Raw genomic sequence first — 14691 nt, forward strand, 5'->3', positions numbered from 1 at the left:
AAATTTTAAAAATCATAAGGGGGAGACACTTGATCAATTAAAATCTAAAAAAAAAGACAAAATGTTTTTAACAAAAATTAGAGGAAGACAAAGAATTTTACTTGAAACACCATTCTATGGGGCATGCTTTATTGCAATATACTTCTTAATATCAACATTATTCATTCCAAAACAAGGAATATCAAAAGATATATTTACTTTTGAGATGGAATTTAAAGATAGCAATCTGATCAACCCAAAGGAACCAAAGTTGGTTGAAAACAAATTTCCAAATGTAGTTTTTCAAAAAATTATTTCAACTCCGATTGATATACCAGTAATCCATCCATTTCAGACATTTGGTGATCTAGGATCAGATGCTGTTATACCTACTGAAAATGAAATACGTGATTTCGCAAAAGGTTCTACTCAATCTTTAGTGCAAATGAAAAATGTTTTTGTAACAAACGAAGGAATCATGTATTCAAATAATGTATTTTATCCTGATCAATGCGATTGCCATTGGAGAGTATGTAAAGACTTTAAAGAAAATATATATCCTAATTTAAAAGTTTCCGAAAGAATTCCTAAAGCAGTTGTTATCATGCATGAATACGGATGGTTCTATGCACATTGGTTATGTGATTTTTTACCAAGATTGCTTCTTCTTCCTTCAGATGTTTTGAAAGATGCAAAATTAATTGTTACAAATTACGCTTCATTCGGATATGAATGCGTAAAAATAGCGGGAATCCCTAAAAAGAACCTTCTTGCTCCACCAGCCGATACAGCTGTTTTTGTAGAAAATTTATACACAATCACTCCATTATACTGCTCGCACTTTGTTCCATTCTTATTTATTAACATGAGAAAAATAATTGCGCAGAAAGCTGAGCTTGATCAGACTCCTCCAACAAAATATATATTTTATAACCGCGAAGGATCAGAATTTAGAAAGATTGATAACTATAATGATGTTTTAAACTATATAAAGAGTGTTGTACCTGAAGTTATGTGGGAAAACTGCCATATTCCAAATTCAATTATTGATCAAGCAAAATTATTTAATTCATTCAAAGTTTTCTTTGCTATGCATGGAGCTGCTTTTGCAAACACTCTTTTCATGCAGCCAGATACTTGTGTTGTTGAAATTCAAGTTGATCGATGGGTTGACAATTATCTTTGGGTCACAGCATTTGCCCAAGTTCACCACTTTATCACTCGTAATTCAAAAATTCAATGGAGAGACTTTGGATCGAAGAATTACCTCGAAGCCAACGATATGGCAATTATAGCTCAGAAAGCTGTAGATACTGTCAAAAAAGGTAAATGGAAATAAAACCGTTTGTTTGTCTTTTGTAATTGTTTGTAAATATAAAACAAAAAATCTTATTTTTTTTTTTTTAATTGAGCGTTTTTAAAAAAACATTTTGGCTGAGAATTGGAGGGTGTGAGTACTATTGTAGGTAATAGTATCTCACACCCTCCAATTCTTCCTATGGCGTCGAGAAAATTTTGGTGAAATGCGACGACATTTCACCAAAATTTTCTCGACGCCATATAGAGAACTATAGTCTGTGAGGTACTGATTCTATCTATGCACCTCACAAACTATAATTCTCAGCCAAAATGGCTAAAAATTTGGTGCAATGTCAACAATTGCAATGAATATTGAAGACGGAACCTACATGTGGGACATGGTCAAATACTGGAAGCATCCATCGAAGGCCACACCAATTGGCACAGTCATGACAATACCTGCAACAGGTTCAGAGTGGAACAACGGCGCTGTCATCTCTCACAGATCGACGAAAGAGAAACTTCCACTCATCAACAACTTGTCCTCTGTAAATCAACATACATGCATGTTATATACATTAGAGTTCCATTGGCTTGACATTATAATATTACTACTATGTGAGATACAAACAGGAAATATTCTATTCTTTGAATCAAAAACATTCTTGTTGAATCAAATATCGATCTGTTATGCCCATGTATACATCACAATGACAAATGATAGAGATTATATTTTATTCTAATATATCCTACATTGGAAAATAGAAAATAAGCTAAATATATCTTTTTATATATAGAATTGAGGGTTACATGAGGTGGTTCAGATTCATATTATAATAATGGTATTAAAAAATATCCAAGCATTGTTTGAATTAATGAATTTCATATGAATGCTGAAAACAAAGCCATGGTAATTGGTGAAAAAATTAATAAGAAAGAAGTAATTCCGTATATAAAGTATTTAAGTATAATTTCAAACAAATTTGTAAAATTAAAATGGTTTTTCTCCAAATTTTGAAGTAATTTCTACTAGCTGCTTAACTATTTCTGGAGGGCCTGCGACAATACCTAGGCGTGGAATATGAAGATTTTTACGTGAAAATTCGACTCCATCGTAATTAACAATAACAGCACCAGCTTCTTCGATAATAGGCCATGCTCCAGCAAGATCCCATGCGTGTGGACCGTATCCGTAGAATCCAGGCAATCGTCCAGCAGCAATATTACAAAGATCAGAAGCGCAGCTGCCAGATTCGCGGAAATCTTTGGCAACTTTAAGTACAGTGGAAAGTTCTGATAAGTAATATTCAGAGTAATTAGCTAATAAAATGGTTGTAATAACTTGATTTTTAATATCTGTTGCTTTGCTACAATGCAGTTGCCTTTTCGTTCCATTATGTATAAGGTATGCACCTTTACCTTTTGCTCCGATGAATAATTCGTCTCTTGTAGGATGATAAACAACACCGGCGATTGGTTTGTGGTTTTTATCTAAAACGCCTATTGATACGCAGAAATTAGGGAAATAACTTGCAAAATTTGCAGTGCCATCAAGAGGGTCTGCGCAAAACCAAATTTCATCCATATCGCACTTTGTAGGCTGTTTATTTTCGCCTTCTTCTGTAATGATTCCTGCATTTGGATATAATTTGTCTATTTGGCTACGAATATATGCATCGGATTCTAAATCAGCCTTTGTTAAAATGTCGCAAAATGAAGTTTTTGTAGTGAAATCGATATGGTCGACATTGTAGTATTTCATGTGTATTTTACCGCATTCTAAAGCTATGTTTTGTAAATCTTCGAGGATTTTGTCAACATTCATAATTTCAAAATGTTTACAAAAAATCAATTGCATCGATTTCATCTTGATTTGAACCAACAATGAACTTAAATATTTCATCTATAGTAAGCTCACTATATAGAAATGCTTGCTTATGATTCCTTTTTAAGTTTGCTTTACTGTAAAATCAATTTTGAGTCTCCATGTGTATTCTTTTTTTCAATTTCGATGTGCATTTCTATCATGCAACCCGAAGAGTTTGAGATGAAAACGTCTATAGCACAATATACACACCAAGACCGGTTAATAAAGTTAATACATTTTCATTGACTGAAAGCATTATTGAAATTTAGTTCCCTCATAATATGTGACAACGAATCCTTAATAACTGATAAGTTCAATGTTGTATAGCCATAGAGAATTAGTTTTCATGTTATAAATATGAATCATTGAAGTTGAAGATAAGAAAAAAATGATTAGAATGAGAAAAACTAATCTTTGTTTTTTTATTACAAAAAAAGATAAAATAATCACTCTGTGAAAGTATCTGGGTTTTCAAAGAATTGTATTGATGAAGCCAAGAAGTCATCGAATGCATCCTTCTGTCTCATTCCATGGCCATTTCCATCGTACTGAAGGAAGGTGACCTTCTTTCCTGCTCTCTTCAATGCCTGGTAAAATTCAACTGATTGTTGGAATGGAACTCTTCTGTCGAGGTTTCCGTGTCCGAGTAAGACAGGAACAGTGACACCGTCGACAAACTTGAGAGGAGACATTTCCCAGAGCTTTGTCATGACTTTTGGTGTCATAGCGATTTCTCCATCGCATTCATCAGAAAGTCCAGCTTCAACAAGTGACCAATCAGGGATATCGCATGTGAAGAAGCTGGAAACCAAGTTGATGACAGGTGCTCCAATGACGGCGAAGTTGATTTCCTTTGAGAATTTGCATGCCATGTGTGCAGAAAGGAATCCGCCATGAGACCAGCCCCAAACACCGACTTTTTCGGCTCCAAATTTCTTCTTGCACATTCTGACTGTTTCTACAACATCGTTCAAGTCCTTTGTGCCTGCATTTCCGAAGATCTTCTTGATCTGCTTGATTGGATATCCTGTAGAGCCAACATAGTTAGGACGAGCTGTTGCCCAGCCTGCAAGGGCAAAGATAAGGGCCTGTCTGTTGAATTCTGTACTTGACATTCCATGTGGTCCGCCATGTGGAAAGACAACGAACTTCTTTGAGCCCTCAGGGACGAGCATGATTACACTAGCATTGTCACCGCATGTCTCAATTGAAGCTGTGAGGCCTGCAAATGTATGTTCTTCAGTCAAATAATTTTGTTTGCCATCTTTAACAACAACAATGCAAGGAATTGATGTTGGTGTGGATTGAATAAGAAGGAAATTGTCGTTTAAGTAGTCGCAAAGGACGGCAGATTGAATTCCTTCTCTGGCTCCTGGAATTTCGGAACGAGCAAAGTTATTGGCAAGATCAAGAATAACAGGGATCATAAGTCCTTGGCGTTCTTCTGTAAAAGCGACTTTATCTGGAGATATGAACAAATTATTTGGAATTGTTCCAAGAGAGATCTCTTCGGTAGATGTCTTTGTATCTGTAATGGTTAAATCTGCGAGGTTAAGTGTCGATACTTCTGGGTAAAGAGGTCCACGATGGCCACCGAATTTTTCTGGGAATTTGAAGGCGAAGATCTTAGCATTATTCTCATCAACTTGAATAGCATCGAACTCAACTCTCTTTGGCTGTAGAAGGAGCTTGAATGATGGTTCTTCATTAACGCGTACAGCAAAGAGCGAATAATATCTATTTGTGTATGCGTTGATGCCAAGCTGTATTGGAGAGCTAATCTTCATTGCTTGGACAATAAGTACATCATTAGAAGCGAAGGAAGATTTGCAAACGCCATGGCCTTCTGGAGCTCCAAATAACTTGGCTTCCTTCTTTTCGATATCGAATACGGCAAGTGATGTTTGGAAGATGTTTGTGCAGTTCTCACCGTAATCTTTGTAATTTGCCATTTTTGTGGAGTATCCTAAGGCAGATTTCCTTTCAAACTTGGCTGGATCGGCGACAGTCCATGCAATGTACTTGTTATCTGGTGAGAAAACGATTCCGTTTGTTAAGTTTGGATGTGTTGTTGGTTTGCCAACTTTATCTGAAAGGATTTGTCTTACAACGAGTTTTTGTCCGTCCATAATTTCAAGGACAGCGACATTTTCTTCGACTTTCTGTGTAGACGGAGGCATGTTTTTGGCAAATGGAATGTGTCTGATTGAAGCTCTGAGTTTTCCGTCTTTGGAAAAGCCGGCAATAACTTCTGTATCGTTGAATTGACGATATACTTCTGGTTTTTCTTCCAATGTGCAAAGGATTGAATAAGTTGTGGCAGCTTGACCGAGTTCGCTAAATGTTTCGGAAAACTTTGCATGAACAAGTTGCTCAGTTATGAATTTTGCACCGATTGGAATTGCAAATTGATCGGCTTCCTGAAAGATCTTTGGAATTTCCATAAAAAATGAAATGACTTTATTTTTATTCAATACATTGAACTGAAATTTGACACTTGGAATATATTGTTATTATTCTAACCAATTCTTTGAAATATTCATAAAAAACAAGATTGTCTGGCCAAATAAAATATTTTTATTCTCTAATCTCCTTGATTCTGACTCATTTAATGCATTAAAATCTGTCTCTGTTCTCACAATGGAAAATTGGTAGACAATATTCATTCTATTTTCCGAAAATACCACTCATTCTTGGATAAATTTTGTTGATTTCAAGCCGTGTACAGTTTCGACTATACCACACTATTGTTACCCTTGTTAAAATATTGAAATTAACTTAGTTAATGTCCATTAACAACCAAGCAAAATGCTTCTATAACCTGAGTCTAAAATCAAAGAACCTGATTTGAATTCTATGCTATCCTAAGCTTTTATGCGATTTTCTCAGTTGTGTAATCCGAAATCAATCAATTTCGAATTCAGATTATCAGAAAAAGAAGATACAAGGCATAATTTCAAGATTTCTATTAATTAAATGACCAAAAAGTAAATAAAATATTAAGAACTGCTACTATTCGAACGATTCCTTTTTGATTGAGTTGATGTTATTGATCGTCATTTCCGATTGTGCAGATTGCTTTTGCTTATAATGTAAAGGTTTAATATTAAGAAATAACGACATTTTTTCATAATTTCACGTCTTTCCCAACAAAAAATATGGAGTTTGGATTATCGATTGGAGCAATATTGCTGCACAAATAAAACTTAGCTATTTGGTAAATATTAGAGCAATTTCTACGTGTCAAAAAAAATGAAATTTCTCAGGATGGATGGAAACGGACAAACAAACGTAATATGACAACCTAATATAAATTGTAATTCAAATCTACGAAGCAAGAACCCTTTTGTATGGAAGGAACAATCAGAATGATTTCAAACGGTAATGGCAAACGGAGAAGTTAAAACAGGAAGCTGGTTATGTCACAAGCAATCTATAGAACTCGGAAAAAATAGATATAGCGGTATTTCTTTCAAATATCAGAGTTTGGCGGGATATTTTGGCGGGATTTTTGGCTGGCAAGTTTGGCGAGGAATTTTATTTTTTGAGACGATGCTAAACGTATTCAATTTTTTTATCCATGTAGATGCAATAAGCATGTAATATAAAATCATTTTAAATGATTTTAAAATAAATGTAGTGGTCGGTGAGGTCAATTTGAATCATTGCAAGATAAATAATATTTTGTTCAAATGTTAATTGTTGCTATGCATAGAATTCTCCTATAAAAACCCCGCCAGACTATTATTTTTGAAATGATTTTGGCGGTTGTTCTTTGGAAATCGATAAACGTAAACCTCTTAAAAGGTCCGTTTATTTCATTCATAACAAAATGTCTGAGGATAAGCAGCCAGTGTTTGTTCACGAAGAGGGACACGAATGGACACAAGGCGAAAAGATTTATGTATTAGACAGGAACAAATTCGATATCTATGAGGCTGAAATCAAGGAAATCAAGCAGATTAAGAATAAAAATGAGTATTCCATCCATTATCCAGAGTATCCAGATGATGACTTCGTAGCCAAGACAACAACACGCTTCCTTGTCCAGAACGAGGCTAACAAGAAGATCTTCGAGGAGCAAGAAGCTGTCCGCCGTAAGAAGGATGAGGAAGAGGAGGAAGCTGCCGAAGAGGAGAAGAAGGAAGAGGCTAAGCCAGAAGAAAAGAAGGAAGAAGAGAAGAAAGAGGAAGAAAAGAAGGAATAGATATTGATGAATAAATTTAATAGGAATTAAATCTGACTTTTAAACATTAACATTTTTCGGTTTTGCTTCACTATATCTAAAAAAATAAAACATTATTTAGTAACTATACTTTAGGATTTTCATTGATTGCCTATCAGGGCTTCAAAAATACTTCGAATTTGAATTAATACAACAAAGAGAATCTATATTTAAACAGAAAACAAAAATTACAAGAAAAGTGGCTAAACAGCCTGGTTCAAGGTTTCGATTGGAGCCCTTGGAGCAAGGCTGTTCTCTGGTAGCTCCATATCAAGGAGCTTTTTGATTTTTTTGTTGATGCGCTCAACTTTGAATTTTATGAGATCGTTTTCGGTTCGCGGGACCCTTGAAAACATTTTTGTACACTTCTTTTCTAATACTTCGCATATAACATATAATAATGTACGGGGACCGTTAAATTCCTTTCCGTTTGCCCATATTTGGAATATATCTTGTTTCCATTCATCTAAGTTTCCGTAGTATTGTTGTTCTAAATTGGACTTCACAGTAGAAAGATCCATCGGTTTTTTAATTATTGAGAAATATGCTTCAGACCATGTTTCATTACGGGATATTGGGTTTGTAAATTCTATACATAATGGATTTTCTAGTAGTTTGTCGGTACATTTTACAGCAAATTCATATTCATAGCTATTCATGCAAATTATTATATCACATGTCAGTGCCACTTTTTATGGAGCCTACAGCATTTTCATTTTCAGGATTGCCCAAGGAATATTCTTTAGATGCTTTGAAATCACTATTTGCATCACAAGGTGATATTAGAACAATGATTATTTCGGCTTCACATGAAAATGGTTACGTTATTTATCAGACAGAAGCACAACTTCAGCGCGCATTTAATGAATTGAATAGAATGGAGTTTCCTCCAGGATCAGGGTACTGTTTAAACATGATTAAATGTTCAATTGAAGAAATTAATTTTTACATTAGACTTTCGGATTCTTCCTATTCCAGAATAGATCTTAATGAACCACAAACTAGTTCCGATCTTTATAATGTTACAAGAACCGAACCACCTGTTTTTTGGCGTGAAAAACTTTAATTGGGCTACCTAATCTATTTGTTTTCTTATTAGATTGATACATCTTGTCATGCCCAATGTTTACAAGAATTGTTTACATAATACAGAAAAAATTTATTTTCAAATTTAGCCTGTTTCAATAATGAACAGTCCAATATGCTTTATATAAAATGTATGTTTAAATTTCTTTATCATAAGTGCATAATATTTTTAAATTTTGATCTGAATTTTTTTCAAATTTATTATATTATTTCAATCATATTAAATTCATGAATTCATGAGCAAAGCAGTGAAGTCTAAGTTAAAAGACATAATATATATAATTTATTCAAACAAAAATAAAAGTTAAAAAGAAAAGCATGAAACTCATCTTAATGGCGGTAAATTAGCTCTGCACATTGGGCAAACAAGTTCTTCCTCCATCCATCTTTGAAGGCATTCTGCATGAAAAGCGTGTTCGCAAGGGGTAACCATTACTTCGTCATCAATTTCTATTGGAGAAAAGCAAATTGGGCAGACTTCTCCTTCTTGAATTTCATGAGGTTGATAATAGTCATATGATTCAGCAAATAAGAAATCTGGGAAGCAAAGATGGCTTCCAAATTGATTTTGCAATATAACAAGCATAGCTTGGAAGACTAGTAATCCAAAAGCGATTGATGCTTCGCGAGGATAAATTTTTTTGTAAATATGGTTTGAAATGAATCCATAATAAAGAATTATAATGGATTTCGATATCAACTCATTGATTATGAAAACGTTATCCTTCTTTCTTGCATTAGAATTGAAAAATGTGTAAATAATTTGTGGCAAGAAAGGAGAAGAAATTGTAATGAATGATAGTAATGGATATTGAGATAGATTCTCAAGTATATAGTAATGAGTTGCTATAAAACATGAATGTAAAGCGATAATTGAAAGAAATCTGATCCAAAATGGAATTGTTGTTTGATCAACGGTGTGTATTGCATGTATTCTTACAGAAAATGTATTTTCAAAGAATACATATACCAGCATTCCTGCTGAAACAACAAAAATTAAATATAAGTATGATTCTGAGCTTGTGGCAGGTATTTTGAAGGTAACAAACACGGTATGTGCAAAATCAAATGTTGCATGTAATGATATACTAAGCGGTGAAAGCTGCAGAGATGGTTGCATGGAAGTAAATAAAGAATTAATACTTTTCCATCCATAATAGTTAAATATTACGGAAAATGCTAGTATAACTGTAAAAATCTTTATTAACTTTTGAATTTTCGTTGGATCAACCAATGTTGATAAAAACGTAACATTTTTGGAACTAAAAAGCTCTCTGCCTACTAATCCAGGAACACCATTTATGTCTTTGACAGTGGCATTAAATGAGATCAAGAATGGTGCAATAAACTTTGTAGTTAAGATATAATCAACAATTGTTTTATGAATGTCTTCGAATGTGAAATTTTTAGTATTGAAAGATTGGATTACTGCATTCATAAATAAAACTGAGTCGTTAAATGTTCTAAAAGAAGGAGATAAAAAATATATGTAATAAGCATTAAATTCAGGGAAAAATATTGATTTCGCTGGGAAATATTGTGAGCTCCACGTAAAATTTTTTGCTGCTAGAAAGCTTAATGAACAATTGGAATAATTTCTGCCTTGAAAATTAAAATAATTGTCTATCTCCAAATGAAAGGGAGCAGTTTCTGTAAAAGAAATGCCATTCTTTAGCGTTGTAACTACAGACCATGATCCTTCATATTCAAGAGAGCGGCTATACAAAATCAGAAAGAAAAACATTAAAATTTTATTAAAATTTTTGCCAATATTTGATATGGGCATAATGGCTATTATGCAATGATTTAAATTAAATTCTTTTTGTTTTGCAATAAGGTTATTTTCTCGATGACTCACAAATTTTCTGGCCGAGCCATCTTCTCGAAATGAATAAGTTAAGGTTCTGTTGCATTTGATACAGAAATGATGAATTAAATAAGCTATGGACTCGATTAGCAGATATAAAGTCAAGCATTTGAATATTCATGGCTATAATAGCAAGGTAAGCTTCACTGACTGATTATTTATTAGGGAAACTCTATTCCTAAGATGTCTCTGGATTCATATTTATGTGTTTATTGTTTACAGATATTTCTGTTGTTTTTTGTTGAACTTCTGATACCGGGATTTTGAAGATGGTATTTATTGATTTTGATGTATTTATAAGGTAGTTTCTATCTAACGGCATATATAAGTAAAGGTTTTCATAAAACAAAAAAAATTAATTTTTAAAAATGTAATTTTAAAAACAACTATGAACATAATGTAGAAATATATTGATTCTAGAGCAAAATAGTTCTACACTAATGCGTCTAGATTTGATAGAATCTGACCGAGATCAAAAAAATTACTTTTTTGGTCAATCAGATTAAATGAAAATAAGGGCAAAAAGATAAAATAATAATCTATATCACCGAAATTTGGGAATTTCGGAAATTACAGTTAGGTGGTTGAGTGGAAACAAAAGAAACTGTGGTCAATAATATATATAAATCTGGAAATAGATGAATCGAATAGCAAGAGAATGAAAAAATTAATTGTCATTATCTTCATTTGTCCAAAATCTTGGAAGCGGAGCTGAACTGATATGCTCGGGTGCATCTGGTTCAAATAATGGTGTGTCTTCAAAGTCATATATCTGTTTTGGTTTTGAAATGTTATGATATCGCTTTAAAACTTTGCGATAATACCTTGATGTGCCTTCAACCTTCTTAAACAGAACATCTTTAAGCCTTTCCGATTCTAATTTGATCGAATTGACTCTCTTATCAGACGCCATTTTTTGCATCTCAAATTGCTGTATGAGATATTGATGACGGCAAAGTCGAGTTCGACTAACAGCATAGATATGTGCTCCATTTGAGATCTGATATGTTGACAAACTGATTGTTTTGGCTAAAATACGATTATCGCAGCAGAACTCTAAAGGTGTTGGTTTTTTAAGTCTTTCTTCTATCATCTGTAGTGTGTCTTCTTGTGAAAATGGCAAGCTGATGATTTGGTTATCTTCTGTGTGTATATATAACTCCATCGGATTGAATGAAATTTATGGCAAATACCGAGAATTTCGACAAAAGTGCAAAAATGTTGAAAGGCTAAATTCAATAGTGATTTATAATTTAAATATATTATATATTAGGTGATCTATATATTTTAGCGACCTTTCGAATTTGAGGAATTATTTTTTCAGATCCCTTTTATATATTGAATAAGTTTTTTTATATAAGATAATATTTGGAATGTATATTTGATCTGAATTTGAAACTTTTTAATTGAATTAGATTTGTATGCTCAACGTTTTTCATTGAAATTGATTGTTGATCGATAGTTTTTTGAATGGATGTTAGTTGTTGATAGGATTTGGATTAACTTAATATAATAATGATGTATATTCTAAAAACTTATCTAATCAGCAAAATACATCTACCTTTCAAATTTTTTTTATGAAGAAACTGTCATTCAATTTTCAGAAGGCAAAAAAATCGTATTTTTTCTAGATTACATGTATATAGTATTTTATGAATAGTTGACCGAATGACGATAATATTCTGATATTTTGCAAACCTTACAACGAAAAATGCAATAATATTCTTTATAATAGATCGAAAAACATATATCTGATCATTAAACATTTATATTTTAAAATAAGCCAATCAAACGAGTAATATTAATTTCCTTACTGGTTTATGTCTCGAAATCTCTCATCGACACGTAGCAGTAAAAAAGCACCTGATTATGATCAAAAGAAGACTGCTAGTAAAAAGAGAGGTTCGCTTCAAAGTCACTTTGAGGTCGGTCAAGAATCCAATCAGGTTACACAAGTACGTAAACTCGATCAAAAATCAAAAAACAAGCTAGCAAAGGACTTGACAGCCATATGTTCTAAGGATTTAACTGCTGCCGATTTTGATAAAAAATTACGATCTAATGCAGATAATAAGAGACTAATAAATGATAATAACCACTCTTCCGAAACTCATGTTAAGCCAGTTGATGTTGCTCCGAAAGAAATTAATTTAGACAATGAGAATGAATCTCCTCCACAAGAACCAATGGATGAAGAAATGCAAAGTTATCTTGACTATCTTGTCGAAATCAACTCCAACCTTTTATCGTAGTTTTTAATCGATTACAAATTCCATATAATACTTGTTGATTTCCGATTATATACCTTACCGTTTGTTAAATCTGATATGCTTCAAGCGTATATCATCGTATCATTGCTTTATGTTGAACGATCTTAATATTACGTTCTTGATTACGATGTATTTTTAATGATCAGTTCTTCCGAATGACAGCAATTTGGAATATTAACATTAATTCCATGATTTATCTATATATGTAAATTAATTCTAAAACAAAACACTCCGATCACTATTCTCGGAGTTGTACGTCATCACGAAACTATCTTAAACTTCGTAAAAATGTTTTATTCTAAATTAAGAATCTGTTTACTTATAATCGCAGGATTAAATCAAAATTATATCTCATGATCAGTTTCGGGGAGTAAATTCCTTATGTTTATATAAAATATTTTCATAGTATTCAATGTTTGCCTTTTATTGAGAATCCCTAATGTTGAATAGATTTGATTGCTCTAATATCTATTTACAAATGAATGTAAAAACTACAAGTGCAATAATATGAGCAATCGGCATATTAATTCCTTTGCTGTTCAATAATTTGTAAAATTGAATGAATAATGTTTCAATATTCTGACGCATTGCATTAAATTTTCACATTTACACAACTTTATGATATGAAACTTAAACTCTTGCCACAATAGAATTAATTTTGTATTCATTCAATATTTGAACAAATCCTTTCGAGTACAAGGCAGCATGAAATTAAATATTCAAATGGCTTGTCATTATTATGTTGCAATATATCATGATCAAACTATAATAAAATAATTGAAATATAAATTTTTCAACGCAATGTGTAGTTTTGAATGGGCACCTGATCCTAAAGATACCAAACAATAAGATATTCACCCAATAAACTATGACATATCATATAGTTCAGATTAAAGTCTGTTGTTTTCATTCAAATATATTACTTCAGATAATAGCATTCAAGTCTTCAATACTTACAATTATGCAGGCCATTCATATGTATTCCCGTTACATGAAAAGTAATTTGTGAATGTAACATTAACAGAATCAATTAAACCGTGTTTGTTTTACTGACTCTTTAGAATCAGTTAAGAATTAAAAAAATTGATTTGAACAATTATGAAAAATGTTTGACTTTTATTCAGTAATTTAGAAGTCGAACATATCACCAAGGTCAAGTGGAGCAGCAGCTTCCTCTTCCTTAGCCTCCTCCTTTGGAGCTTCACCAGCGGCAGCAGCTGGAGCAGCAGCGGCGGCGGCCTTAGCGGCAGCGGCGAGGGCTTCTGGATCGGAAAGGAGCTTCTGGAGATCCTCGATCTGCTTCATGTTGTGCTCGATAGCAATAGCAATGGCAGCAATGTCCTTGAAAGCAGAGCCGACAAGGTGTGGAGCAGAAGCAGCGCATGGGTAGCCGACAGCGAGGGCGAGGCCTGTAACGTTGCGGAGACCTGTGCGGAACTTCTCGCCGAGGACTTCCTCTGTGATAGCAAGGATGGATGGGTCGTACATGTTGCCATGATCGTAGAGAGCCTCGATCTTGAGTGTGTACTTGAATGGCATGATGCCGAGGATGTTAAGGATGTTAGCTTCAGAGGCACCAACCTTTTGGCCTTCCCAGATGAGTTGCTTTTCACCTGTGATTTCGATTGTGCCCTTGAAAATCTTACACTGGATGTTAAGAGCGTGGAGGATCTTGATATCGTTTGGTGACATGGATGTGCGCTGTGGCTGAAGAATGACATCACATGGAGCGATGGCACCAACCTTAGCAGCGGAACCAAGGCAGTTAGCATCGATAACGTCCTTGATAGCCTTGAAGTTGCCATTTGTGAAGATAAGGCCAGCACCGTGGTAAAGGTGTTCTTCGAGCTGTCTGATGCCTGGAAGTTCTTCCTTGAGCTGATCAACAGCACGGCGCATAAGGGAGTTCTTACCGAAGAGAACCTCGCAGCCGTGTTCAGCAAGGCCAGCACGGATGTTGAGGAGCTGGTTGGCTGTAACGTTCATGGATGTAACAACGACAACCTTGTGGTACTTGCGGAAGAGAGCATGGAGCTTTGTGACGTAGTCTAACTTCTTCTGTGGGATATGCTTCTCGTGATGCATTCAGATAAAAGGA

General features: G+C 33.9%; 11 protein-coding genes across 11 annotated transcripts; 5 read left to right on the forward strand and 6 right to left on the reverse strand.

Moving 5' to 3' along the window:
• Positions 1 to 31: 31 nt before the first annotated feature.
• On the forward strand, positions 32 to 1363 carry TVAGG3_0982010 (protein of unknown function, DUF563 family; the record flags this gene model as incomplete). Its single annotated transcript, XM_001321059.1, has 1 exon — positions 206 to 1318. The coding sequence occupies one exon, from the start codon at positions 206 to 208 to the stop codon at positions 1316 to 1318; it is 1113 nt and encodes a 370-aa protein (XP_001321094.1).
• Positions 1364 to 1643: 280 nt separating this feature from the next.
• On the forward strand, positions 1644 to 2021 carry TVAGG3_0982020 (hydroxyacid-oxoacid transhydrogenase protein; the record flags this gene model as incomplete). Its single annotated transcript, XM_001321060.1, has 1 exon — positions 1644 to 2021. One exon carries the CDS (start codon positions 1644 to 1646, stop codon positions 2019 to 2021), a length of 378 nt encoding a protein of 125 aa, XP_001321095.1.
• Positions 2022 to 2222: 201 nt separating this feature from the next.
• On the reverse strand, positions 2223 to 3112 carry TVAGG3_0982030 (inositol-1-monophosphatase family; the record flags this gene model as incomplete). The annotated part of the gene is made up of 1 exon (XM_001321061.2): positions 2270 to 3103. One exon carries the CDS (start codon positions 3101 to 3103, stop codon positions 2270 to 2272), a length of 834 nt encoding a protein of 277 aa, XP_001321096.1.
• A 448-nt stretch (positions 3113 to 3560) lies between these two features.
• On the reverse strand, positions 3561 to 5597 carry TVAGG3_0982040 (Clan SC, family S9, acylaminoacyl-peptidase-like serine peptidase; the record flags this gene model as incomplete). Its single annotated transcript, XM_001321062.1, has 1 exon — positions 3592 to 5589. The coding sequence occupies one exon, from the start codon at positions 5587 to 5589 to the stop codon at positions 3592 to 3594; it is 1998 nt and encodes a 665-aa protein (XP_001321097.1).
• Positions 5598 to 6971: 1374 nt separating this feature from the next.
• On the forward strand, positions 6972 to 7443 carry TVAGG3_0982050 (chromo domain-like family; the record flags this gene model as incomplete). The annotated part of the gene is made up of 1 exon (XM_001321063.2): positions 6978 to 7352. One exon carries the CDS (start codon positions 6978 to 6980, stop codon positions 7350 to 7352), a length of 375 nt encoding a protein of 124 aa, XP_001321098.1.
• A 130-nt stretch (positions 7444 to 7573) lies between these two features.
• TVAGG3_0982060 (acetylation-dependent protein binding) lies at positions 7574 to 8029 on the reverse strand (the record flags this gene model as incomplete). Its single annotated transcript, XM_001321064.1, has 1 exon — positions 7574 to 8029. One exon carries the CDS (start codon positions 8027 to 8029, stop codon positions 7574 to 7576), a length of 456 nt encoding a protein of 151 aa, XP_001321099.1.
• A 17-nt stretch (positions 8030 to 8046) lies between these two features.
• TVAGG3_0982070 (RNA-binding domain, RBD family-containing protein) lies at positions 8047 to 8436 on the forward strand (the record flags this gene model as incomplete). Its single annotated transcript, XM_001321065.1, has 1 exon — positions 8047 to 8436. One exon carries the CDS (start codon positions 8047 to 8049, stop codon positions 8434 to 8436), a length of 390 nt encoding a protein of 129 aa, XP_001321100.1.
• Positions 8437 to 8597: 161 nt separating this feature from the next.
• On the reverse strand, positions 8598 to 10175 carry TVAGG3_0982080 (RING finger ubiquitin ligase family; the record flags this gene model as incomplete). The annotated part of the gene is made up of 1 exon (XM_001321066.2): positions 8782 to 9894. The coding sequence occupies one exon, from the start codon at positions 9892 to 9894 to the stop codon at positions 8782 to 8784; it is 1113 nt and encodes a 370-aa protein (XP_001321101.1).
• A 564-nt stretch (positions 10176 to 10739) lies between these two features.
• On the reverse strand, positions 10740 to 11534 carry TVAGG3_0982090 (ubiquitin-like family; the record flags this gene model as incomplete). The annotated part of the gene is made up of 1 exon (XM_001321067.1): positions 10991 to 11488. The coding sequence occupies one exon, from the start codon at positions 11486 to 11488 to the stop codon at positions 10991 to 10993; it is 498 nt and encodes a 165-aa protein (XP_001321102.1).
• Positions 11535 to 12111: 577 nt separating this feature from the next.
• Positions 12112 to 13414, forward strand: TVAGG3_0982100 (uncharacterized protein; the record flags this gene model as incomplete). The annotated part of the gene is made up of 1 exon (XM_001321068.1): positions 12144 to 12575. The coding sequence occupies one exon, from the start codon at positions 12144 to 12146 to the stop codon at positions 12573 to 12575; it is 432 nt and encodes a 143-aa protein (XP_001321103.1).
• Positions 13415 to 13691: 277 nt separating this feature from the next.
• Positions 13692 to 14680, reverse strand: TVAGG3_0982110 (ribosome biogenesis; the record flags this gene model as incomplete). Its single annotated transcript, XM_001321069.2, has 1 exon — positions 13722 to 14678. One exon carries the CDS (start codon positions 14676 to 14678, stop codon positions 13722 to 13724), a length of 957 nt encoding a protein of 318 aa, XP_001321104.1.
• Between the last annotated feature and the right edge of the window lie 11 nt (positions 14681 to 14691).

This window comes from Trichomonas vaginalis, chromosome I (genome assembly GCF_026262505.1).
Source record: "Trichomonas vaginalis G3 chromosome I, whole genome shotgun sequence".
NCBI classification, from domain to species: Eukaryota; Parabasalia; order Trichomonadida; family Trichomonadidae; genus Trichomonas; species Trichomonas vaginalis.